The sequence below is a fragment of the Salmo trutta genome, chromosome 5, assembly GCF_901001165.1.
Source record: "Salmo trutta chromosome 5, fSalTru1.1, whole genome shotgun sequence".
NCBI classification, from domain to species: Eukaryota; Metazoa; Chordata; class Actinopteri; order Salmoniformes; family Salmonidae; genus Salmo; species Salmo trutta.
In genome coordinates, this window is record NC_042961.1 from 1,352,152 (window position 1) to 1,379,905 (window position 27,754).

The 27,754-nt window shown below is 43.5% G+C and overlaps 1 protein-coding gene across 3 annotated transcripts in view; it reads right to left on the reverse strand.

Moving 5' to 3' along the window:
- Positions 1-2,562: 2,562 nt before the first annotated feature.
- The window catches only part of LOC115193496 (exportin-1), a 90,857-nt gene continuing 65,665 nt past the window's right edge, over positions 2,563-27,754 (reverse strand). For all 3 annotated transcript variants that reach the window (XM_029752183.1, XM_029752184.1, XM_029752182.1), the window contains exons 21-25: positions 27,034-27,202; positions 21,708-21,842; positions 19,783-19,942; positions 4,462-4,558; positions 2,563-4,107 (exon numbers count right to left, since the gene is read on the reverse strand). In XM_029752183.1, coding sequence (XP_029608043.1) covers positions 3,961-4,107; positions 4,462-4,558; positions 19,783-19,942; positions 21,708-21,842; positions 27,034-27,202 — 708 coding nt within the window. In that variant the 3' untranslated portion in view covers positions 2,563-3,960. The remainder of the gene's footprint in view (positions 4,108-4,461; positions 4,559-19,782; positions 19,943-21,707; positions 21,843-27,033; positions 27,203-27,754) is intronic.

A 27,754-nucleotide genomic window follows, 5' to 3' on the forward strand; every position in this document is an offset into this window, starting at 1 on the left:
ACAAGAAACGGCACGTCTAGTATAAACACAACCGGACCTGTTCAGTAGTTTAAATGACGCCACCATGTGACGCACGGGTGCGTCGATCTACTAGGGTTTTTAAAAGTTGTTCTTGGAAAGACGAGGCGGGGTGAGTAAAACTAGAAACGCCTGGGCATGAGTTTGTATGGGGGTTTATTCTCTTCTCCCCCCTCCCATACAGTATGGGCATTGGGGTCTCTCTTTCTCGCCATGTGGCTGGCCAGCTGGGTGGTTTGCTAGGTAACAGGCTTCCACCACAACTCTGAGAAGTCTAAATTTATAACCTCAGCATGAAGCCATGTGCAGGGGGGGGGGGCTAGGATTCTGTACCAAATGGCACCCTATTCCCTATACAGTGCACTATATAGGGATTAGGATGCCATTTGGAGTGTATCTGGACACCTTCCCAGCGGTGCTGTGAGCTCTTCAAAAGGGATGCCATACCAGGGCTATGGCTCACTGGAAGCAGACCTGGGTTCAAACACTACTCAACATCTTTCAAAAACGTTAAGCGTTTGCTCTAGTCTTCTTGGAGTGCCAGGTGGGCAGGGTTTGCACTTTTAAAACGACTTCATTGCTTCCATTAAGCCAGGCAAGCTCAATCAAGCACCTATACAGTATTTCAAATGATTTTGAATAGTATTTGAACCCAGGTTTGTTCCCTGGAAGTGGGTCATAGGGGAGAGGGTCTCTGGTTACCCCTAGAGAACTGCCCCCCCTAGAGAACTGCCCCCTGTGTGAGATGGGTTTAATGATCATTTCAGCACAAGCTCTGCGTTCATGAATTATTACCAAAAAGTTGCATGGCTGACTTCATCACTAAACAAAACATGGCTGAACATGAACAACGGTCAGCAGAATGGGGCCGTAGTACTTCTAATGGAGACGAGGTTAGCAGAATGGGGCCGTAGTGCTTCTAATGGAGACGAGGTCAGCAGAATGGGGCCGTAGTGCTTCTAACGGAGACGAGGTCAGCAGAATGGGGCCGTAGTACTTCTAACGGAGACGAGGTCAGCAGAATGGGGCCGTAGTGCTTCTAACGGAGACGAGGTCAGCAGAATGGGTCCGTAGTGCTTCGAACGGAGACGAGGTCAGCAGAATGGGGCCGTAGTGCTTCTAACGGAGACGAGGTCAGCAGAATGGGGCCGTAGTGCTTCTAACGGAGACGAGGTCAGCAGAATGGGGCCGTAGTGCTTCTAACGGAGACGAGGTCAGCAGAATGGGGCCGTAGTGCTTCTAACGGAGACGAGGTCAGCAGAATGGGGCCGTAGTGCTTCTAACGGAGACGAGGTCAGCAGAATGGGACCGTAGTGCTTCTAACGGAGACGAGGTCAGCAGAATGGGTCCGTAGTGCTTCGAACGGAGACGAGGTCAGCAGAATGGGGCCGTAGTGCTTCTAACGGAGACGAGGTCAGCAGAATGGGTCCGTAGTGCTTCTAACGGAGACGAGGTCAGCAGAATGGGGCCGTAGTGCTTCTAACGGAGACGAGGTCAGCAGAATGGGGCCGTAGTGCTTCTAACGGAGACGAGGTCAGCAGAATGGGGCCGTAGTGCTTCTAACGGAGACGAGGTCAGCAGAATGGGGCCGTAGTACTTCTAACGGAGACGAGGTCAGCAGAATGGGGCCGTAGTACTTCTAACGGAGACGAGGTCAGCAGAATGGGGCCGTAGTACTTCTAATGGAGACGAGGTCAGCAGAATGGGGCTGTAGTACTTCTAATGGACACGAGGTCAGCAGAATGGGGCTGTAGTACTTCTAATGGAGATTGTCTTTCTAAACTGTCCTGTGTATAGCTGGAGCTTGTGCTCATCACAGGCATTGCATCCATGATATAGAGTATTGGACCTCCCTCCATAAACAGAGTATTTTGTTTCAGTGTGAGACAGTCAGCGTAACCTTTAGTGGAATACCAGTATGTTATCAGTGATTAGTGGGAGGGGTCGTTTTACTGCAGCCCAACCTTGGCCAAAGACGTCAAAATGGAAATTGACACGCCACAGGAATATCTAGTGTGTGTTGTGTCAGAGAGTGGGTGAGAGAGCTCAGACACTGGCATAAAGAGGCACATCATCAGCCTCATGTTTCACTAGAAATCAGTTGGTGTGTTTACCTCAGCCAGAGAGGGGAAGTGGGCAGGATTCTGCCAGGCTGTCAGTATAGATGACAGGAGACCGGGCCAGTGATGGTTACCAGAACAGCTGTTTCTCACCTCTATCAGAGCAGCTCTATCAGAGCAGTTACCGCCGTCCCTCAGTCTGAACTGCTGCTCTGAAGGAGCTAAAGGGTTTGTAGGTTTTTGTTACAGCCCAGCACTGAAACACTTTTTACTCAACAATTCAGGTATTGATTATTAGTTGATCAGGGTCATGTGTTTTAGTGCTTGGCTCTCTCTCAGGAGACAAAAGTTACTACAGACAAATACAGACAGACCAGGGTTGGTGACCGCTACTTTAGAGAATATGAATATTTAAAAAATAAAAATTACACTTACTACCACCACAAAAAAAGCGATGTACGGAAAAGAAATTGAGCCCAGAGGCTTTGGTTATAAAATCCTCAACTTTAATCAGTTCAAAAAGTTTCACAACAACTGGAACGAGTAGAGAAGGGGGACTATTTGTCATTTACAGATTGAGTGTGGATTAGGATTAATACATTTGTTGCTTAATTAAACAATTGTCAACTACTTATTTTACTCTGGAATAAAAGCCTTTTGTTTTATTTTGTATAGAAGAGATGTTATAAAGATCCAAATGAAATGTAAACCGAGTTTTATTGTTGCTTGTCTTCTAGGTAGTGTTGTTGAAGCACTACTAGCATGGTAAACAATGTCAATTAGTTCCAATTCAGACTGACACAAGTTAAACAGGAGTTTGTTATAAAGATGCAGCCATCTTGAAACCATAAATAACATCTCAATAACCGCTTCTTCTTTCAGTTAAAGGTCCATTTTAATGAAGAGCTCACCACGGAGCAACGATCCTCGCAGAGGAAAACTAAACGCCCATGTCGTCTAGGCGACAGCACACTCACTCAACACACCCACAAAAATACAGTAAATAATAATGATGTTCCCATGGTAATTCATGTGCTATAGAATTGGGATGATATGCTCTGATGATGCTCCTTCCTGTCTTCCTAGTTCCTGCCTCGTCACAGCCAGGCGACCAAACGCAGTAGGTTTCTTCCAGTTGGGCGGAGGTTCAACCAATGAGCACGGCCGCTAGCCTGACCACCTGACACACAAAGCAGCAGCATCTCTCAGACTTCCTTCCTTCATAATCCGCTAGCTTCACATTCTAACCACAATGCATTGGGTTGGGAATCAGACGCAGGGTGCACACACACACTTCTAGAACACCACTTCATTCCTTCCAGTCTGTCCGTCTGTCACACCATAGTTCTAGAAGCCTCTTTGCTGAGAACTTTGACACATATGCCTTGTTTCACAAAAACTTTCCTCAGTCTCACTATATATATATATATATATATATATATATGAGAGAGAGAGGGAGAGATAACATGTGAAGGGGAGAACAAGGAGGGAAGGAAACAAGTAAAGTTCAGAAGTCTTATCCATACGTCTGCGTCATGTGATGCAGCTAGGGGGGGTGATGACCCATGACCAAATAAACAATACAAGTTTGGGTTAAACAGTGGAAACATATCACCCAGAAGTCTCCATATAAAAGGTAGCGTAGGTGCTCTGTATAACGGCCACGGGCTGACGTGGTACGTCGTCATTTACATATGGACATGGTTTTGGTCCACAAAACACCTGATGGATGAGGACGGGCGGGTCTGCTCTCTCCGTACCTCAGCAAAGTGACCGGGGGCCTCCCACCTCTGTTAGGGTTAGTTGTGTGTGTTTGTTGGTATGCCTGTATGTACAGTAACAGCAGTTTGGTTCATGTGGCGTGTCGCAGGGGCTGGACGTCTCAATCACACATCTCCTCAGGTATTTCATGTGGGTTGAGGATACCAGGAACTGACATCTGCAGCTTGTGTTTCTCCTCCTGCGCCTGACGCAGCGACGCCTCCCGCTCCTCCAGGAACAGGTCTGTGGTGTCCTCCCCTGCAAACTCCTACAGGAGGAGAGAGAGAGAAACATTACCACACACAAATACAGACAGACAGACAACAGGTCTGTGGTGTCCTCTCCTACAGGAGGAGAGAGAAACATTACCACACACAAATACAGACAGACAGACAACAGGTCTGATGTCCTCCCCTACAGGAGGAGAGAAGGGGGTCCGTGTATATAAACACACAGACTTTTCCAAGATTGTTACATCATACTAATGTGGTTCCTAAGATGTTAAACACTTCCAAGGCGTTCTGAGATCTCATCATCTGACTGCAACTGCAATAAAGATGACCTTGAATGCCCCCCCACGGTCATTTCTACTGAGGAACCTCGGTTGGAGGAAAAGGCTCACCTTAATCTGTACCAGGAAGTCCCTCAGGTGTTCCTTGAAGGCTGCAATATCCTGGTTTAGACTGAACAGTCCTGTTACAAACACCTTGACCTGGGCACTGGGGGACAAGACAACTTAGAAGACAGAAAAACAGGACAACAGTGGTCTAGTCGTGGTCGCACACCGCCGACTCTGGACCACACCATGACCCTCAGGGTCCATTTCTACCTCCCTCTCTGTATCTCTCCACCACTGTTGAGATTTCTAGCTCACTCAGGAAAAGAAAAATAAATAAATATATATAAATAGATAAAAGAGAAGCAAATGGGTCTGATGTGTTCAATTAAATGGGGAACGAGTGATTTCTTTAAGTTTCTTAGATGCTCAGATATGTTACGTTATGTGCGCATGCGCAGCTTCACTAGAGACTTAAATTACAGCACCTGGTAATCACTTCACCGTAGACAATCATCAGGAGCACACAGCCCGTTGGTATGTAACTGCGAACTACTGTCTAGCATTGATGTTTAAGTCACTTAAATGTTTGTGCACTGAACGTTTACCTCACTGTGTCGGTGTTAGTTGGCCGGGAGTAACTTGTAGCTCGCTGGGTGCGGTAGCTCAGCGAACCAGATGCTATATAGCATTAGGCTATTATTATCAGCCATTTGCATTGTGCTGATTTGTTCGGCGCACTCTGCTGGTTTCTGGTGGCGGTGGTGATAGCGGTGGTTTGGTTCGGTGATCCATGGTGGAGTGCCGCATTATGTTGCGTTTGTGTGTAAATCCTTTGGACAAGGCATGTGGTGGCTAGGGTTCTGTGTCCTGTGACAGCGTCCATAGCAACCTGTGACGGCAGAGTCACTGTGCGCATGCTCCTCTGGCGCTGGGCATTCTGGGTGATGTAGTCGGTGCTGTTTTAAGCCAGATTCGCCACATCTTTGATGGTGTTGCAGGCTTATTTGATTTATTATTTACATTATTATTATATTACTTGAATAACATACTAAATAATATATCTGAATAATATATTGTCATTACTTGTTTGTTGTATTTCAGGTTTATGACCTGTGGTCATTTGATTTAAAATAAAATTAAGGACAAAACACGAGTCATGACATTGTGTGCTTCCTGGTGAGCCTTTTCGGAGGGCTAAATAACGAAAATCCGAACAGTCATAAACCACGGTTCTCCTTTACATGGATAATGCAAGTGCTAGAACATTCGTCACGAGACTAACTTCTGATAAGCAAACAGTCCACCCATAAAGCTGTCTGCTCATCTGTTGACTTACTAGGCAAATCATTAATGAGTGAAAGCCAAGAAGAGGATAGAGTCTACAGTTAAAGGACTACTTAAACCCAGTTGGCAGAAAACACTTGAGCTTGAGTTAAACGCTATAAAAGTTGGCAAGATGGCAGCATCAGAGGAGGAGCTGGAGAGGCTAAAACAGAAGCGGTCAGCAGCCCAGACTGCGTTCACTAGAAGAGCAAATTACCTCACCTCCAGAGCTAGTGCACTGGGGGAAAGTGAAATGAGAAGTGAGTGGAGGAACTTTAAGGTGGATCACTCCAGAGTCAGAGATGCAGGGTTTGAGTATGCCACGGCCCTGAGAGAAGTTGATGATGATGAAGCAAAAAAGAAGGCGGAAAACATTGGCGGAAAAACAGCAGAATGTGACTGTAAGTTTGATGAAACTGAACAAGTCATCCTGATCAGCTTCTGGACAAGGTTCGCTGAGGCGGAAATTACCACCCTCACTGAAGAGGCTGGATCAGCCATGGACCAGGCCGAGGACACGGATCACCACCATATGACCAGGAGGGAATGTGAATTGATTCATAGGAACCTGGAACGGGAGGTCAACAACTTCGAACGAGGATTGGATGAGTGGAAAGATTTGATCCCTCGGTCCAAGGCAACAGAGTCAAAGGACCAGATCCGGAAGTTGAAGAAAAGGCGTGAAAAACTGTGGGATGAGTGGGCATGGAAAGGCGATTCTCAATCCGACGACGAAGGAAAACTGGGAAAAGTGAAAATTGTGGAGCAGGAGGAGCCAGTGGGGACTTACAACTACAGGCCCCATATCAGCCTAGAACGTGCACGCTTGCCCATGTTTGCTGGTAATATGAGGGATTACTACCGCTGGAAAGCTGAATGGGAGGACTTGCAACGTCTGGGAAACCCTCATGGATTGGAAAATGTGAGAAAATTCCATCTCTTGGGAAGCCTAGATGAAAAAGTCAAGAGGGACCTCGTATTGTCCAGCTGTGGATCCGCCAACGACGTGTTCAGGCTCCTGGACAACAAGTACGGGAATAAGCCAAAAATAGTGCTGCTGATTGCACAAGAAGTGCAAGGACTTTGCCCCATCAAAGGAAACCATCCGAGGAAGACAATCGAACTGATTCAAGCCGTGGAGAGAGCTCTTCGTGACCTACAAGTCTTAGGGGAGGAAGATGCTGTGAAGAACCGAGTGGTTGTGCAGTCGATTGAAAGTAAGCTTCCTGACTCCCTGAAAGAAAAGTGGATAACACACAAAAATGACCCTGGAAGCGGGTTTTCACCATGCAACCACTTTGACTGTCTACTGCAATACTTGAAGAAGCAGGAGGACATTCTCGAGGAGCTAGACCAGCTACAGCCTAGCTCGGCGGACAATACTGAGAGGTCGAGCGAAAAGAAAAAGGAAAGGAGGGCATTCACCAGAGCCACATCAGGAAACACCCTAAAGGGCGCTCAACCAAGCTCATGCATCACATGTGGAGACAACGAGCACGGAGGTAGGCTGTTCGCCTGCAAGGTCTTCAAGAAGCTCAATCTGACAGGCAAGAAGGCTCAGCTTAGGAGAGCAGGAGCATGCTTTAAGTGCTTGCGCCTTCATGGTGACGATGGCGGCTGCACACAAAAGTATCTATGCTCAAAGGATGACTGTCAGAAAGAGGGCTCTTCAGACCACAATTACTTGCTCTGTCCAAAGTCACAGATCAAGAAGAAAGAGGAAAAGAGCGGAGAGCAGAGCGATGCAAAATTGGGGAAACGGGGCCTTGGACTAACCAACAAACAGGAGGAGCTCCTTGCCAAACTTTCTCCAGAGGTGCGAGCAGAGTTCAAAGAAGCCTTTTCAAATAAGATCACAACAAAAGTGTGTGCTAGCATTGGTTGTGAGCCAAAAGAGTGCCCTGTCATAATGATGCTACTGGATGTGACGACAAACTCTGGCCAGCTAGTCGGTACGTTGATTGATCTCGCTTCAGATACTAATTATATCTCTAATAAAGCAGCAGAGCGTCTCAAGCTAAATGGTGAGAACATTAAGTTGATTGTCCAAGGTGTTGGAGGGATGGAGAAAACCATTACTACCATGAAGTATACCCTGAGGCTGAGAGTAAAAACTCCCAGAGGTACAATAGCAGAGCACAAACTCCTCTGTTACGGCTTGGAAGAGGTTGCGAAAGTGAACCAAGCTGTCACGCCACAGCAACTGCAGAAGTTCTTTCCAAATGTTCAACTCAAGGACTTGGTCCGGCCCGAAAAGATCGACCTGTTGATTAGCCATAGAGAGGGTCGCCTGGTCCCACAGCCAGTCAGAGTAGTTGGAGACCTCGTCCTCTGGGATGGTCCCCTTGGGAAGACTGTTGGTGGAACGCATCCTGACCTCTTTGAAGTGATAGACCTAGCAGTGCACAGGTCTGAAACACATTTCGCTAGGTCAATGAGAACAGCTTCAAGGGCGTACAAAGAGATTCTTGTGAAGACGGGAGGACCCAGTGGAGTTTCGGTGGAAGAAGACGCAATCCTCCGAAACACTGCAACTACCAACAAAGAAGTTTTTGAATGGTTCAAGTGGGACAGTATTGGCGCCGCCTGTGATCCTCAGTGTGGTGGCTGCAGATGTGGTAGGTGCCCCCCTGGAGGCAAGGAAGTCACCCAGGAGGAAATCGATAGCTGGAAGGGACCTAAGTGGTATATCAGTCATTTAGTTGCTCCTAATCCTCACTCAACCACTACCCCTGTAAGAATTGTCTGGAACAGTAGCCAAGAATTCATGGGAATAAGTTTGAATGACCTACTGTACAAGGGTCCTGATGTCCTAAATCAGATAAGGGGCGTGCTTCTGAGATTCAGGACTGGGTTGTACGCCGCACTGGGTGATGTGAAAAAAATGTACAACTCTGTCTGGTTAGAAGACAAAGAAGTACACCTCCATCGATTCCTCTGGAGAGACAATCCTGAGGAGGTGATCGAAGTCTTTGCTGTCGTCAGGGTCAACATTGGCGATAAACCTGCTGGTTGTATCGCCCAGGTGGCAATGAGAGAAACAGCCAACCTGCCCCAGTTTGCAGCCATGGTTGAGGAGCGCCGAGTTGTGGTAGAAGATAGTTATGTGGATGACATCTTGACGTCCCACAATGACTTGCAGATACTGGAGAAAATCACCAAAGGAGTGGAAAAGATCTTAAAGGCTGGAGGCTTCTCCCTTAAGCCATGGGTCTTATCAGGCCAAAGTGGGAGGTCCGCAACCACAACTGATGCCAGTATCAGTAAGACAACTGTGAGTGTGCCCAAAACGCTGGTGTTACCCAACCAGATGCGGGACGAAGAGAGCAAAGCACTTGGAGTCGGCTATGAACCAGAGACCGACAAACTTCGTGTGATGACCTCTGTAAATTTCTCAAAGAAGAGAGGAAAGATGAGAACAGGAGTCGATTTGTGCGAAGAGGAAGTCAGAGGTAAAACTCCAAACCCATTGACCCGTCGGATGCTGCTAAGCCAGATCGCTGGATTCTACGACCCCATTGGTCTTGCCACACCCGCAAAGCAGAAAGGGGTTATGCTTGTGAGAGACGCTTACCAAGAAGCGAGTATAAGCAGTCCAGTTAAGGACACTTGGGATGACCCACTCTCACCAAAACTACGAGAGGCTTCCATAAGACTCCTCGAAGAATATGTGAGACTTGCCCAGATCAGGTTCGAAAGAAGCCTCACACCAACTGGAGCCATAGGCCATCCAATGGGAGTCACGTTTTCAGATGGGAGTGAGGCTTCCTACGGCGTGGTGCTCTATCTCCGTTGGGAGACGCAGAATGGGGTCGTAGTGAGGCTGGTTGAGTCAAAAGCAAAGCTTACCCCTCTCAACCAGAAAGGAGACGTGATTAAGGCAGAGGTATGTGGTGCTGTCTTTTCGATCCGCCTGAGAAAATACCTTGTAAAGCACTGCCGCATCAAGGTCACACGCTGGGTCCACTTCGTGGATAGCCAAACAATCCTGGGAGCAATTCACAAGGATAGCTATGGCTACCAAACTTTCTTCGCTAACCGCATCGGAGAGATCCAGAAGGCTGGACCAGTGGAAGACTGGAGGTGGATTGAGGGCAACCTGAACATAGCAGACATCATCACAAGGGGAGCAACTCCTGAGGAACTCGATGAAGGGTCAGAGTGGCAACAAGGCCCAGAGTTCCTGAGTTGGCCTGAGGCTGGGTGGCCTGTAAAGACGGCCAGTGAGATAGTGACCAGCGTGGCTGATGACGTTAAAAGGTTGCAGAGAAGAGCGTTCTCAGCTGTAGTCACCAGGTCTCAGGCAGAAAAGTTCTCAGAACCGCAGATGAAAGACCAAGGTCCAACTCTAGCAGTAGAGAGGCCAAAGAGGAAGCCCTGGGGTGTAGCTCTAGTGCGCCTTGTCGGGCCCGAACGATTCAGTAGCTTGTCTAAATTGTGTGGAACAATCGCCTGGGTTCGAAGAGCGGCAGAATCCTGGTTGAGGACAAGCTACCAAGCCTCGAGCTCAGCAAAGTGGGAGGTGAGGGGGCCCAGGCTGTCTGTGGTAGAGAGAAAAGAGGCTTTCCAAGACCTAGCCCTTGCAGCCCAAGACGGCGTGAACTTTCAGGATACGACCTTAAACCGCCTTGTTGTGATGAAAGATGACAACAATGGACTCTTACTTTGTGGTGGTAGAGTCCAGTCTTGGAATGAAGACGGAACCGCTGTACCTTTAATCCCGTTCCGGTCGTGGCTGGGGGCCTTGCTTGCGAGGGAAGCTCACGAAGCGAATCATGAAGGGGTGGCTGCCACACTGCTGCACACTAAAAGAAAGGCCTGGGTTGTGCAAGGTCGGAGGACAGTGAAGAAGGTGGTCAACAGGTGCATCACTTGCAAGAAGCAAAGAGCCCGGCTCTGCCAGCAAGTGATGAGCGCTCTTCCTCAGGAACGTACCAGTAGAGCGAACCCATTCGAGTATACTACACTAGACCTCTTTGGACCCTTTGAAGTGAGGGACGCTGTTAAGACAAGAACCAAGAAAAAGGTCTGGGGAGTCGTGTATTGCTGCATGACTTCCAGAGCCGTCCATGCTGATCTCATCGACGACCAGTCTTCTGAGAGCTTTCTTCAGGCCTACTCCCGGTTCACTGCTCTGAGGGGGCATCCCAAAAAGCTATGGTCAGACAGAGGCACAAACTTCTTGGGAGCCAGGCCTGCTCTGAGAGAGCTACACAAGCACCTGGCCTGTTTGCAGAAGGCATCCGTTGAAGACAAGGCTGCCAGAAATAGCACAGAGTGGCAGTGGGACTTTCATCCTGCAGACTCGCCACACAGGAATGGAGCAGCAGAGGCAGCTGTCAAGCTCCTTAAAAGAGCTCTTAACAGTCTTGGTGGAACAACTGGCTGCTACACCTGGGGGGAGTTCCAGACCCTTCTCTACTCTGCAGCCAACTTGACTAATGAGCGACCCATCGACGCCAGGGCACAGGAACAAGAGGACTCAGTGGAGTACTTGACGCCCAACTCCCTTATCCTGGGGCGCACCGGACAGGGAGGTGACATACACGGAATTGACATGGAAACCCGCTCTTGGCGCAGGCTGAGGGCTGTCCAGGCTGGAGTCGACAGGTTCTGGAAGAAATGGAGCGAACTGGCAGGACCAAACTTGTTCATAAGACACAAGTGGCACCGAGCAGAGAGAAGTATCAAGGTTGGAGACGTAGTCTGGATTGCGGACCAGAACGCTCTGAGGGGGCAGTTCCGGCTCGGCCGGGTTGCTACAACATATCCAGACGAGAAGGGGGTTGTCCGGGATGCGGACATAACAACCTGCATGGGTCTTCCTGCTCCCATGGTTCCCAGGGCCCGGAGAAAGGACTCTACCATGCACACGAAAATCGTCATTCGCAGGGATGTGCGGAGGTTGGTGATCTTGATTCCTGCTGAAGACCAAGAGGAGGTAAGATAAGTCCTCGCCATGGGTACCCAAAGACTGTGACTCTGTGTTCTTTGCTTAGCTAGCGGGTAACCCTGGGAGGCAACTGAGTGCTTCGAGGGCAAACCTACACTCAGTAGGAGGAAAGGTGGTGGAGCCTACCTCCTTAGTTAATACATGTTTGTAAATGCCTACAAAGACTGGACTTTAGTTTGAAATTCTCACTGAGAGACTCAAGAGACTGTGCCCTCCTTGGATCTTCGATCAGTCGGCCAAGTGGGAGGTGTTGAGATTTCTAGCTCACTCAGGAAAAGAAAAATAAATAAATATATATAAATAGATAAAAGAGAAGCAAATGGGTCTGATGTGTTCAATTAAATGGGGAACGAGTGATTTCTTTAAGTTTCTTAGATGCTCAGATATGTTACGTTATGTGCGCATGCGCAGCTTCACTAGAGACTTAAATTACAGCACCTGGTAATCACTTCACCGTAGACAATCATCAGGAGCACACAGCCCGTTGGTATGTAACTGCGAACTACTGTCTAGCATTGATGTTTAAGTCACTTAAATGTTTGTGCACTGAACGTTTACCTCACTGTGTCGGTGTTAGTTGGCCGGGAGTAACTTGTAGCTCGCTGGGTGCGGTAGCTCAGCGAACCAGATGCTATATAGCATTAGGCTATTATTATCAGCCATTTGCATTGTGCTGATTTGTTCGGCGCACTCTGCTGGTTTCTGGTGGCGGTGGTGATAGCGGTGGTTTGGTTCGGTGATCCATGGTGGAGTGCCGCATTATGTTGCGTTTGTGTGTAAATCCTTTGGACAAGGCATGTGGTGGCTAGGGTTCTGTGTCCTGTGACAGCGTCCATAGCAACCTGTGACGGCAGAGTCACTGTGCGCATGCTCCTCTGGCGCTGGGCATTCTGGGTGATGTAGTCGGTGCTGTTTTAAGCCAGATTCGCCACATCTTTGATGGTGTTGCAGGCTTATTTGATTTATTATTTACATTATTATTATATTACTTGAATAACATACTAAATAATATATCTGAATAATATATTGTCATTACTTGTTTGTTGTATTTCAGGTTTATGACCTGTGGTCATTTGATTTAAAATAAAATTAAGGACAAAACACGAGTCATGACATTGTGTGCTTCCTGGTGAGCCTTTTCGGAGGGCTAAATAACGAAAATCCGAACAACCACGGGTAAGGCAGACTGTGATAACCGGACACTTCAAAACACACTGGGTATACTGTATGTTGGTTTGACTGAAACACATGATGTACTGGGTATACTGTATGTTGGTTTGACTGAAACATGATGTACTGGGTATACTGTATGTTGGTTTGACTGAAACACATGATGTACTGGGTATACTGTATGTTGGTTTGACTGAAACATGATGTACTGGGTATACTGCATGTTGGTTTGACTGAAACACATGATGTACTGGGTATACTGCATGTTGGTTTGACTGAAACACATGATGTACTGGGTATACTGCATGTTGGTTTGACTGAAACATGATGTACTGGGTATACTGTATGTTGGTTTGACTGAAACATGATGTACTGGGTATACTGTATGTTGGTTTGACTGAAACACATGATGTACTGGGTATACTGTATGTTGGTGTGACTGAAACATGATGTACTGGGTATACTGTATGTTGGTTTGACTGAAACACATGATGTACTGGGTATACTGCATGTTGGTTTGACTGAAACACATGATGTACTGGGTATACTGCATGTTGGTGTGACTGAAACATGATGTACTGGGTATACTGCATGTTGGTTTGACTGAAACACATGATGTACTGGGTATACTGTATGTTGGTTTGACTGAAACACATGATGTACTGGGTATACTGCATGTTGGTTTGACTGAAACACATGATGTACTGGGTATACTGTATGTTGGTTTGACTGAAACACATGATGTACTGGGTATACTGCATGTTGGTTTGACTGAAACACATGATGTACTGGGTATACTGCATGTTGGTTTGACTGAAACACATGATGTACTGGGTATACTGTATGTTGGTTTGACTGAAACACATGATGTACTGGGTATACTGCATGTTGGTTTGACTGAAACACATGATGTACTGGGTATACTGTATGTTGGTTTGACTGAAACACATGATGTACTGGGTATACTGCATGTTGGTTTGACTGAAACACATGATGTACTGGGTATACTGCATGTTGGTTTGACTGAAACATGATGTACTGGGTATACTGTATGTTGGTTTGACTGAAACATGATGTACTGGGTATACTGTATGTTGGTTTGACTGAAACACATGATGTACTGGGTATACTGTATGTTGGTGTGACTGAAACATGATGTACTGGGTATACTGTATGTTGGTTTGACTGAAACACATGATGTACTGGGTATACTGTATGTTGGTGTGACTGAAACATGATGTACTGGGTATACTGTATGTTGGTTTGACTGAAACACATGATGTACTGGGTATACTGCATGTTGGTTTGACTGAAACACATGATGTACTGGGTATACTGTATGTTGGTTTGACTGAAACATGATGTACTGGGTATACTGTATGTTGGTTTGACTGAAACACATGATGTACTGGGTATACTGCATGTTGGTTTGACTGAAACACATGATGTACTGGGTATACTGTATGTTGGTTTGACTGAAACACATGACGTACTGGGTATACTGCATGTTGGTTTGACTGAAACACATGATGTACTGGGTATACTGTATGTTGGTTTGACTGAAACACATGATGTACTGGGTATACTGCATGTTGGTTTGACTGAAACACATGATGTACTGGGTATACTGTATGTTGGTTTGACTGAAACACATGATGTACTGGGTATACTGCATGTTGGTTTGACTGAAACACATGATGTACTGGGTATACTGTATGTTGGTTTGACTGAAACACATGATGTACTGGGTATACTGCATGTTGGTTTGACTGAAACACATGATGTACTGGGTATACTGTATGTTGGTTTGACTGAAACACATGATGTACTGGGTATACTGTATGTTGGTTTGACTGAAACACATGATGTACTGGGTATACTGCATGTTGGTTTGACTGAAACACATGATGTACTGGGTATACTGCATGTTGGTTTGACTGAAACACATGATGTACTGGGTATACTGCATGTTGGTTTGACTGAAACACATGATGTACTGGGTATACTGTATGTTGGTTTGACTGAAACACATGATGTACTGGGTATACTGTATGTTGGTTTGACTGAAACACATGATGTACTGGGTATACTGTATGTTGGTTTGACTGAAACATGATGTACTGGGTATACTGTATGTTGGTTTGACTGAAACACATGATGTACTGGGTATACTGTATGTTGGTTTGACTGAAACACATGATGTACTGGGTATACTGTATGTTGGTTTGACTGAAACACATGATGTACTGGGTATACTGTATGTTGGTTTGACTGAAACACATGATGTACTGGGTATACTGTATGTTGGTTTGACTGAAACACATGATGTACTGGGTATACTGTATGTTGGTTTGACTGAAACACATGATGTACTGGGTATACTGCATGTTGGTTTGACTGAAACACATGATGTACTGGGTATACTGTATGTTGGTTTGACTGAAACATGATGTACTGGGTATACTGCATGTTGGTTTGACTGAAACACATGATGTACTGGGTATACTGTATGTTGGTTTGACTGAAACATGATGTACTGGGTATACTGTATGTTGGTTTGACTGAAACACATGATGTACTGGGTATACTGCATGTTGGTTTGACTGAAACATGATGTACTGGGTATACTGCATGTTGGTTTGACTGAAACACATGATGTACTGGGTATACTGTATGTTGGTTTGACTGAAACACATGATGTACTGGGTATACTGTATGTTGGTTTGACTGAAACATGATGTACTGGGTATACTGTATGTTGGTTTGACTGAAACATGATGTACTGGGTGTACTGCATGTTTGGTTTGACTGAAACACATGATGTACTGGGTATACTGTATGTTGGTTTGACTGAAACACATGATGTACTGGGTATACTGTATGTTGGTTTGACTGAAACATGATGTACTGGGTATACTGTATGTTGGTTTGACTGAAACATGATGTACTGGGTGTACTGCATGTTTGGTTTGACTGAAACACATGATGTACTGGGTATACTGTATGTTGGTTTGACTGAAACACATGATGTACTGGGTATACTGTATGTTGGTTTGACTGAAACACATGATGTACTGGGTATACTGTATGTTGGTTTGACTGAAACACATGATGTACTGGGTATACTGTATGTTGGTTTGACTGAAACACATGATGTACTGGGTATACTGTATGTTGGTTTGACTGAAACACATGATGTACTGGGTATACTGTATGTTGGTTTGACTGAAACATGATGTACTGGGTATACTGTATGTTGGTTTGACTGAAACACATGATGTACTGGGTATACTGTATGTTGGTTTGACTGAAACACATGATGTACTGGGTATACTGTATGTTGGTTTGACTGAAACACATGATGTACTGGGTATACTGTATGTTGGTTTGACTGAAACACATGATGTACTGGGTATACTGTATGTTGGTTTGACTGAAACACATGATGTACTGGGTATACTGTATGTTGGTTTGACTGAAACACATGATGTACTGGGTATACTGCATGTTGGTTTGACTGAAACACATGATGTACTGGGTATACTGTATGTTGGTTTGACTGAAACATGATGTACTGGGTATACTGCATGTTGGTTTGACTGAAACACATGATGTACTGGGTATACTGTATGTTGGTTTGACTGAAACATGATGTACTGGGTATACTGTATGTTGGTTTGACTGAAACACATGATGTACTGGGTATACTGCATGTTGGTTTGACTGAAACATGATGTACTGGGTATACTGCATGTTGGTTTGACTGAAACACATGATGTACTGGGTATACTGTATGTTGGTTTGACTGAAACACATGATGTACTGGGTATACTGTATGTTGGTTTGACTGAAACACATGATGTACTGGGTATACTGTATGTTGGTTTGACTGAAACACATGATGTACTGGGTATACTGTATGTTGGTTTGACTGAAACACATGATGTACTGGGTAAACTGCCTTCAGAAATTATTCAGACCCCTTGACCTTTTCCACATTTAGTTACCTTACAGCCTTATTCTAGAATGGATAAACAAAAATCCTCAGCAATCTACACACAATACCCCATAATGACAAAGCATAAACAGGTTTTTAGAAATGTTTGCAAATTAAAAAATAATAAAACAGAAATACCTTATTTACATAAGTATTCAGACCCTTTGCTATGAGACTTGAAATTGAGCTCAGGTGCCTCCTGTTTCCATTGATCATCCTGGAGATGTTTCTACAACTGGATTGGAATCCACATGTGGTAAATTCAATTGATTGGACATGATTTGGATAGGAAAACACCTGTCTATATAAGGTCCCACAGTTGACAGTGCATGTCAGAGCAAAAACCAAGCCATGAGGTCGAAGGAGTTGTCCGTAGAGCTCTGAGTCAGGATTTTGTCGAGGTACAGATCTGGGGAAGGGTACCAAAACATTTCTGTAGCATTGAAGGTTCCCAAGAACACAGTGGCCTCCATCATACTTAAATGGAAGAAGTTTGGAACCACCACGGGTTCAAGTCCGGGCTCTGGCTGGGCCACTCAAGGACAATCAGAGACTTGTCCCGAAGCCACTACCCTTCCCCAGGTCTGTACCTCGACAAAATCCTGACTCGGAGCTCTACAGACAATTCCTTCGACCTCATGGCTTGGTTTTTGCTCTGACATTCACTGTCAACTGTGGGACCTTATATAGACAGGTGTGTGCCTTTCCAAATCATGTCCAATCAATTGAATGTACCACAGGTGGACTCCAATCAAGTTGTAGAAACATCTCAAGGATGATCAATGGAAACTGGATGCACCTGAGCTCAAATGCACCTGAGTCTCATAGCAAAGGAATACTTATGTAAATAAGGTATCTGTTTTTTATTTTTAGTACATTTGCAAACATTTGTAAAACCTGTTTTTGCTTTGTCATTGTGAGGTATTGTGTGTAGATTGCTGAGTATTTTATTTTATGAAATGTAATCCATTCTAGAATAAGGCTGTAACTAAATGTGGAAAAGGTCAAAGGGTCTGAATACTTTCAGAATGCACTGAACATGGAGATAGCTTAGTGCCTAAAATATGGGGATAAATACATGGAAAATAATAATAGTTTTCTGATCTTTCTTATATCCCTCAGATATAGCACAAACACTTCAGAACAAACTTTCTGTTGTTGTATCCGTTGTTCCATGTAGTGAATCTGTTATTCAATGTGTTGGTATGAGCTAATAGCAGTAAGGACTATCTGTTATTCAATGTGTTTCTATGGGCTAATAGCAGTAATCTGTTATTCAATGTGTTTCTATGGGCTAATAGCAGTAATCTGTTATTCAATGTGTTTCTATGGGCTAATAGCAGTAAGGACTATCTGTTATTCAATGTGTTTCTATTGGCTAATAGCAGTAAGGACTATCTGTTATTCAATGTGTTTCTATGGGCTAATAGCAGTAAGGACTATCTGTTATTCAATGTGTTTCTATGGGCTAATAGCAGTAAGGACTATCTGTTATTCAATGTGTTTCTATTGGCTAATAGCAGTAAGGACTATCTGTTATTCAATGTGTTTCTATTGGCTAATAGCAGTAATCTGTTATTCAATGTGTTTCTATGGGCTAATAGCATTAAGGACTATCTGTTATTCAATGTGTTTCTATGGGCTAATAGCAGTAATCTGTTATTCAATGTGTTTCTATGGGCTAATAGCAGTAAGGACTATCTGTTATTCAATGTGTTTCTATGGGCTAATAGCAGTAATCTGTTATGCAATGTGTTTCTATGGGCTAATAGCAGTAAGGACTATCTGTTATTCAATGTGTTTCTATGGGCTAATAGCAGTAATCTGTTATTCAATGTGTTTCTATGGGCTAATAGCAGTAATCTGTTATTCAATGTGTTTCTATTGGCTAATAGCAGTAAGGACTATCTGTTATTCAATGTATTTCTATTGGCTAATAGCAGTAAGGACTATCTTGTTGTTCTATGTAGTGAATCTGTTATTCAATGTGTCGGTATGGGCTAATAGCAGTAAGCAAAGTTCCCTCTAAGGTGCGTGTGTGTGTGGGCACGCAGCTCCCCTGGGAGACCTGCTGCACAGAAGAAATATCAGCCCGTGCAGAGATGCATGAGATTAAACTTCACTCAACTTTATAGTTTTCTCCCCTTTAGTTAAAACTATCAACGTTTCCCTTTACTGTGGGAATTGTAATTGAATCAACGCAATATTAACCACATTCAATTCAACATACCGAAACTAAACTAACTATGGAAGACTTAGTATGCAAAACGAATTATGCAAGATATTTTCTTGTAGGCAGAACGCATCGGAGTAGGATTCTATTGCATTAACAGGCACGACTCAAGCCCGTACTCTACACAGACCGGTACCATAACCAATCATAGCTGCAATAGGCCTATATGCAAATAGACCATTGCCATATATGGATCTGTGCGGCATTTTCCTTTCTGTTTTCCATGAGTTCATCTACAACTCCAGCACCTGCTAAAAGTACCTGGATGTGCCTATGTTCTTCAGCTTTTGTCCATATATGGATTTGTGCCATTCACTTTCAACTGGACTGTTTTTACAGCATGAGCGGTCATGAGTAGATGAGCTTGTTTTGAGATCTAAGCGAGAGCTGCATGTAGCCACGTGTTCACAATTGTTCATATCCTTTGTTAGTTAGTGATTTATTAACCCAGTTATAGATCATTTATAGTCAACAATAGGGGAGTGGTTGTTTCCTACAAGAGCACAAAACATGTATATTTCTAGACATCTCTGAAAAGCAAGTCAAGTAAAGAGCTTTTTTCTGTTTTAAAGGGACAGTGTTGTATTTTGAGACAGGATTGAAAAAGCTAAGTAGCCAATAGGCAGAGGGTAGCATCATTTTCCTGATTCTCTGTAATAATGGTATGGAAATAATGATGCATTTTATTTTGTTCATCAAGGTACTTACTCCTGTAGATGTGGGAAAGCAGTTTTGAGCAGGTTGGCCACGTACTCCTGTATGAAGACCTGGTTGTTGCTGGGGTTGGAGGGGTTGAGCTGGGTGTTGATCTTCCCTTCCTCCACCAGGTTAAACATGTAGGTCAGGATGGAGGCATGCATCGTCAGGCCTGGGGGAGAGGCAGAGAGACACACACACAACCAGACATGCACAGTTACGTGATATGGATTTATACAAATAGTAAAACAGAACAAGAGATGTGTGTTCTTCCTGGCAGTTTGTGCGTGTGTCCCAGCTAACACATAACGTTCTGAGAACCATATGTTACTTAGAACTTGGTGAGAGCGTGGTTGTCCTATGGTTATTTAGCATACAACCTTCCCACAACTTCCTGGGAATGGTGCAGGATAGTTGCTTGGCTTTGGAACATTCTCTGCACATTTAACTTGACAAAAGAAAAACGCTATTTGCTTTGTAAATCATTACTTTAACAAAACGTTTCCAAAAAGTTCAAACATGATTACATTTACATGGTTACAATTTTGGTAATGTTCTAGGAACGTTCTCCGACTGGTTTGACATTGGGAGTGTTCTCAAATAGTCCAGAGAACATTAAGAAACAGTTATTCTTTGGGAATTTCAGTAATTCAGTTTAACATTTCCTACAGGTTTCCTCATGGTTCTATTTAAAATCATGTTCTCAATTTGTTCCAAGAACATTAAGAAAACTTTCCATTAAAAAAAACACAAGTAAACTTTAGTAACGTTCTAAGAATGTTATTTAAAAACATATACATTCCGTTCTCAGCATCAACAAAACTCTCTATCCTCCATCTTGTTAAGTGTGTTCAGGTGTGTTGGCCGCGCCCACTGATTGGCCACAGCTGATCTTAATGAGTCCTTGTTTCCTCTGAAATGGGGTCTGTTTGAATAGGCTAAAAGGAACAGCTTTGTATGTGTAAAACATATGGCATGCTAGCTCCATCCTTCTGGGTCAGTGGACTAATTCCATGAATAGAAGATTATAGGTTTGAATTCCACTGATGCCGTTTCACAGTAAAACAGAAATGTGCTTGTAGGGCTGAGAATTGCCAGAGAGCCTCACGATGCGATATCACAATACATAAGTGCTGATATTATATGTATTCCATACTGTGATTTTATTGCGATTTGATGTTGCAAACATATTTCTCACCATATGTCTGCTGCAGAGGGACAAGAGAGAACCATGAGACAATGAGTTGGAAATAAAAGTGCTGAAAACAAATTGTCCCCCTTTTTTTAAAAGATGGAGAACAAGCTATGAAGGAAAAATACTGGAGTTTTGGTGCAGGTACAGCCAACTAGCACTAACATAATATTGTCAAACCAATACATCATCAAAAATAATATCCCAATATGTAACTGTAAACATTCTCCCCCCATCACTATGTGTTCTCATGATTAATGCCTAAGGAAATTAATTCCCATGTATCCTATCAGTGTGTGGAGTTAAAAAATAACCCTAAATAACCTAGCAGTGTTAGGTTCAGTGAAAGTTTTAAGGAAGTTATTTCAAAATCTCAAAATAACCTATCATTTCCATTCTCAGAGAATGAATAAAACCTTCTAGCAAAACTTTCAAGGAACCAGAGTAAAACGTTCTCAGAACCTCCCTGCAACCTAAAAAAGTATGTTACCAGAACAGGAAAAATGTTCACTTCCATTCTCAGAAAGTAAAAACGTTTTTATTTTTTTTTATTTTTATACATTTACCAGTCAGGAAACGTATGGGTTCGTCCCCAGAACCATTGGAAACAAAAAACTTCCGTTCCCACAACTTCCAAGGAACCAAATGTGCTAGCTGGGGTGTGTGTGCGTGCTCATCGTCAGTGTGTGTGTGTGCGCGTTGCATCCGTGTGTGTGCGTTGCATCCGTGTGTGTACTGTACTCACCAGCAGTGTGTGATGTGTCAGTGACCACAGAGAAGATGTGTTGGAGGATGTCACAGAAGTATGTCTGATAGAAGCTCTGTGCTGCAGCCTCTTCCTGAGTCACGTTCTGCAGTAGAGTGTAGAGGATCTGAAGACCTGCCACAGGAACATACACAATATATATATATCATATATATACAGGATCTGAAGACCTGCCACAGGAACATACACAATATATATATCATATATATATATACAGGATCTGAAGACCTGCCACAGGAACATACACAATATATATATCATATATATATATATACAGGATCTGAAGACCTGCCACAGGAACATACACAATATATATATCATATGTATATATATATATATATACAGGATCTGAAGACCTGCCACAGGAACATACACAATATGTATCATATACAGTGCATTCGAAAAGTTCAGACCCTTTGACTTTTTCTACATTTTCTTACGTTACAGACTTATTCTAAAATTGATTATTGTTTTTTTCGACACAATACCCCATAATGACATCACAATACCCCATAATGACATCACAATACCCCATAATGACATCACAATACCCCATAATGACATCACAATACCTCATAATGACATCACAATACCCCATAATAACAAAGCAAAAACTGTGTCCAATGTATCCTACTCATTCAAAGGTTTTTCTTTATTTTTACTATTTTCTACATTGTAGAATAATAGTGAAGACATCAAAACTATGAAATAACACCTATGGAATCATGTAGTAACCAAAAAAGTGTTAAACAAATAAAAATATATTTTAGATTCTTCAAAGTAGACACCCTTTGCCTTGATGACAGCTTTGCACACTCTTGGCATTCTCTCAACCAGCTTCATGAGGTAGTTCCCTGGAATGCGTTTCAATTAACAGCTGTGCCTTGTTAAAAGTACATTTGTGGAATTTATTTCCTTCTTAATGCGTTTGAGCCAATCAGTTGTGTGACAAGGTAGGGGTGGTATACATCATAGCCCTATTTGGTGAAAGACCAAGTCCATATTATGGCAAGAATAGCTGAATTTTTTTTAACCTATATTTAACTAGGCAAGTCAGTTAAGAACAAATTCTTATTTACAATGACAGCCTAGGAACAGTGCCTTGTTCAGGGGCAGAACGACAGATTTTTACCTTGTCAGCTCGGGGATTCAATCCAGTAACCTTTCAGATACTGGCCCAACTCTCTAACCACTAGGCTACCTGCCACCCCCAAAATAAGCAAAGAGAAATGACAGTCCATCATTACTTTAAGACATGAAGGTCAGTCAATCCGAGCATGAGTGAGGTCGGGCACTGATGTTGGGCGATTAGGCCTGGCTCGCAGTTAGCGTTCCAATTCATCCCAAAGGTGTTTGATGGGGTTGAAGTCAGGGCTCTGTGCAGGCCAGTCAAGTCTTTCCACACCGATCTCGACAAACCATTTCTGTATGGACCTTACTTTGTGCACAGGGGCATTGTCATGCTTAAACAGGAAAGGGCCTTCCTCAAGCTGTTGCCACAAAGTCGGAAGCACAGAATCGTCTAGAATGTCATTGTATGCTGTGGCGTTAAGATTTCCCTTCACTGGAACTAAGGGGCCTGAACCATGAAAAACAGCCCCAGACCATTATTCCTCCTCCACTAAACTTTACACTTGGCACTATGCATTGGGGTAGGTAGAGTTCTCCTGGCATTCGCCAAACCCAGATTCGTCCGTCGGACTGCCAAATGGTGAACCGTGATTCATCACTCCAGAGAACGTGTTTCCACTGCTCCAGAGTCCAATGGCGGCTAGCTTTACACCTCTCCAGACGACGCTTGGCATTGAGCATGGTGATCTTAGGCTTGTTTGCGGCTGCTACGCCATGGAAACCCATTTCATGAAGCTCCGACGAACACTTCTTGTGCTGACGTTGCTTCCAGAGGGAATTTGGAACTTGGTACTGAGTGTTGTGTGTCCTACAACTTCAAGGCTGAGCCGTTGTTGTTCCTAAACGTTTCCACTTCACAATAACAGCAGTTACAGTTCACCGGGGCAGTTCTAGCAGGGCATACATTTTACGAACTGACTTGTTGTAAAGGTGGCATCCTATGACGGTGCAACGTTCAAAGTCACTGAGCTCTTCAGTAAGGGCATTCTACTGCCAATGTTTGTCTATGGCGATTGCATGGTGGTGTGCTAGATTTTATACACCTGTAAGCAACGGGTGTGGCTGAAATAGCCAAATCCACTAAATTGAAGGGGTGTCCATATACTTTTGTATATGTAGTGCATTTACAATAGAAAATCCATATGTACGTGTGTGTAGAGTGTGTGTGTTAGCATATGTATGCGTGTGTGTCTCTTCAAAGTCCCCGCTGGTCCATAAGGTCTATTTAATCTGTTTTTTAAAATCTGATTCTACTGCTTGCATCAGTTACTTGATGTGGAATAGAGTTCCATGTAGTCATGGCTCTATGTAGTTACTTAATTATAATATAATATCACACAGAAATACGAGCCTTAGGTCATTAATATGGTCAAATCAGGAAACTATCATTTCGAAAACAAAACGTTTATTCTTTCAGTGAAATACGGAACCGTTCCGTATTTTATCTAACGGGTGGCATCCCCAAGTCTAAATATTGCTGTTACATTGCACAACCTTCAATGTTATGTCATAATTATGTACAATTCTGGCAAATTAATTACGGTCTTTGTTAGGAAGAAATGGTCTTCACACAGTTCGCAACGAGCCAGGCGGCCCAAACTGCTGCATACACCCTGACTCTGCTTGCACTGAACGCAAAAGAAGTGACACAATTTCCCTAGTTCAAATAAATTCATGTTAGCAGGCAATATTAACTAAATATGCAGGTTTAAAAATATATACGTGTGTATTGATTTTAAGAAAGGCATTGATGTTTATGGTTAGGTACACATTGGTGCAACGACAGTGCTTTTTTCGCGAACACCGTTTGGCGAAGTAGGCTGTGATTCAATGATAAATTAACAGGCACCGCATCGATTATATGCAACGCAGGACAAGCTAGATAAACTAGTAATATCATCAACCATGTGTAGTTAACTAGTGATTATGTTAAGATTGATTGTTTTTTATAAGATAAGTTTAATGCCAGCTAGCACCTTACCTTGGCTCCTTGCTGCACTCGCAAAACAGGTAGTCAGCCTGCCACGCAGTCTCCTCGTGGAGTGCAATGTAATCGGCCATAATCGGTGTCCAAAAATGCCGATTACCGATTGTTATGAAAACTTGAAATCGGCCCTAATTAATTGGCCATTCCGATTAATCGGTCGACCTCTAGTTTAAACAGACAGCTCGGTGCATTCAGCATGTCAACAACTTCTTACAAAAACAAGTAGTGATGAAGTCACTCTCTTCTCTATTTAGAGCCAGGAGAGATTTACATACATATTATTAATGTTAGCTCTCTGTGTACTTTTAAGGGCCAGCCGTGCTGCTCTGTTCTGTGCCAATTGTAATTTTCCTGTCCCTCTTTGTGGCACCTGACCACACGACTGGATAGTAGTCCAGGTGCGACAAAACTAGGGCCTGTAGGACCTGCCTTGTTGATAGTGTTAAGAAGGCAGAGCAGAGCTTTATTATGGACAGACTTCTTCCCATCTTAGCTACTGTTGTATCAACATGTTTTGACCATGACAGTTTACAATCCAGGGTTACTCCAAGCGGTTTAGTCACCTCAACTTGCTCAATTTCCACATTATTCATTACGAGATGTAGTTGAGTTGGGTTTAGTGAATGATTTGTCCCATATACAATGCTTTTAGATTTGTAAATATTTAGGACTAACTTATTCCTTGCCACCCATTCTGAAACTGACTCCAGCTCTTTGTTAAGTGTTGCAGTGATTTAATTTGCTGTAGTAGCTGACGTGTAGTGTTGAGTCATCCACATACAGACACACTGGCTTTACTCAAAGGTCATTAGTAAGGATTGAAAAAAAGAAAGGGGCCTAGACAGCTGCCCTGGGGAATTCCTGATTCTACCTGGATTATGTTGGAGAAGCTTCCATTAAAGAACACCCTCTGTGTTCTGTTAGACAGATAACTCTTTATCCACAATATAGCAGGGGATGTAAAGCCATAACACATATGTTTTTCCAGCAGCAGACTATGATCAATAATGTCAAGATGCACTGATATCTAACAAAACAGCTTCCACAACCTTTTTATCAATTTATCTCAGCCAATCATCAGTCATTTGTGTAAGTGCCGTGCATGTTGAATGTCCTTCCTTATAAGAGCGCTGAAAGTCAGTTGTCAATTTGTTTACTGTAAAATAGCATTGTATCTTGTCAAACACCATTTTTTCCAAAAGTTTACTAAGGGTTGATAACAGGCTGATTGGTTGGCTATTTGAGTCAGTAAAGGGGGCTTTACTATTCTTGGGTAGCAGAATGAATTTAGCTTCCCTCCAGGCCTGAAGGCACACACTTTCTTGAAGGCTGAGACTGAAGATATGGCAAATAGGAGTGCCAATATCGTCAGCTATTATGTTGATAGACAACAATCATTTGTTCACCTCTTCCACACTCACTTTACGGAATTAAAAATTACAGTGCTTGTCTCATCAGTCGGTTATACTTGGATGTGTAAGGTCAGCATTTGTTGCTGGCATGTCATGCCTAACTTTGCTAATCTTGCCAATGAAAAAAGTAATTAAAGTAGTTGGCAATATCAGTGGGTTTTGTGATGAATGAAGCATCTGATTCAATGAATGACGGAGCTGAGTTTGCCCTTTTGCCCCAAATGTAATTGAATGTGCTCCAAGGCTTTTCACTATCGTTCTTTATATAATTTATCTTTGTTTCATTGTATAGTTTCTTATTCTTTTAATTCAGTTTTAGTCACATTATTTCTCAATTTGCAGTACTTTTGCCAATCCGTTGAGCATCCAGACTTATTTGTCATTGTTTTTGCTTCATTCCTATCAACCATACAATCGTTTCTTTATTCATCAATCCAGGGGGATTTAACAGTTTTTACAGTCATTTTCTTAATTGGTGCATACTTATTAGTAACTGGAATAAGCAATTTCATAAAATGTGTCAAGTGTCACTACAAAACTTATTGTATGACCTCTTATACACTATATTAGGCCCATCCTTTGGAACATTGGTTTTCCTAGATATGGCTACTATATTATGATCACTACAATGGATTTGGATACTGCTTTAAAGAAGATTTCTGCAGCATTAGTAAAGATGTGATCAATACATGTGGATGATTTCATTCATGTGCTGTCATTCGTAAAGGAAAGCACTTGTGTGTGTGTGTGTGTGTGTGTGTGTGTGTGTTCTCACCGGTGTCGGCCACGTTCCTCATGGTGTGTTTGAAGGCCCAGATGATGGAGTCCAGCACCAGTTTGAACTGGGCCGGAGGGATGGCCAGGAATGCTGGGAAACAGTGGGAGTTGACCGCCTGCAGCAGGTAGAAGAAATGAGTCCTGTGTTCCGGGTACTCCTCAAAGTCCTGGAGGGAGAGAGTGAGACGGGCCATATTGATGACAACCAACTGACAACAGTTGTAGGTATTAAAAAGATAGGTTGGCCTTGGTATTGGTAGCACAACTGTTGTAAAATGTGTGCAACACAGCACTCTAACACTCCATGGAGAGAGACCCCCTACAGTCAGTATGGAAATGGAACACTCCATGGAGAGAGACCCCCTACAGTCAGTATGGAAATGGAACACTCCATGGAGAGAGACCCCCTACAGTCAGTATGGAAATGGAACACTCCATGGAGAGAGACCCCCTACAGTCAGTATGGAAATGGAACACTCCGTGGAGAGAGACCCCCTACAGTCAGTATGGAAATGGAACACTCCATGGAGAGAGACCCCCTACAGTCAGTATGGAAATGGAACACTCCATGGAGAGAGACCCCCTACAGTCAGTATGGAAATGGAACACTCCATGGAGAGAGACCCCCTACAGTCAGTATGGAAATGGAACACTCCATGGAGAGAGACCCCCTACAGTCAGTATGGAAATGGAGATCTCAGTGAACTACCTCTTTAAAA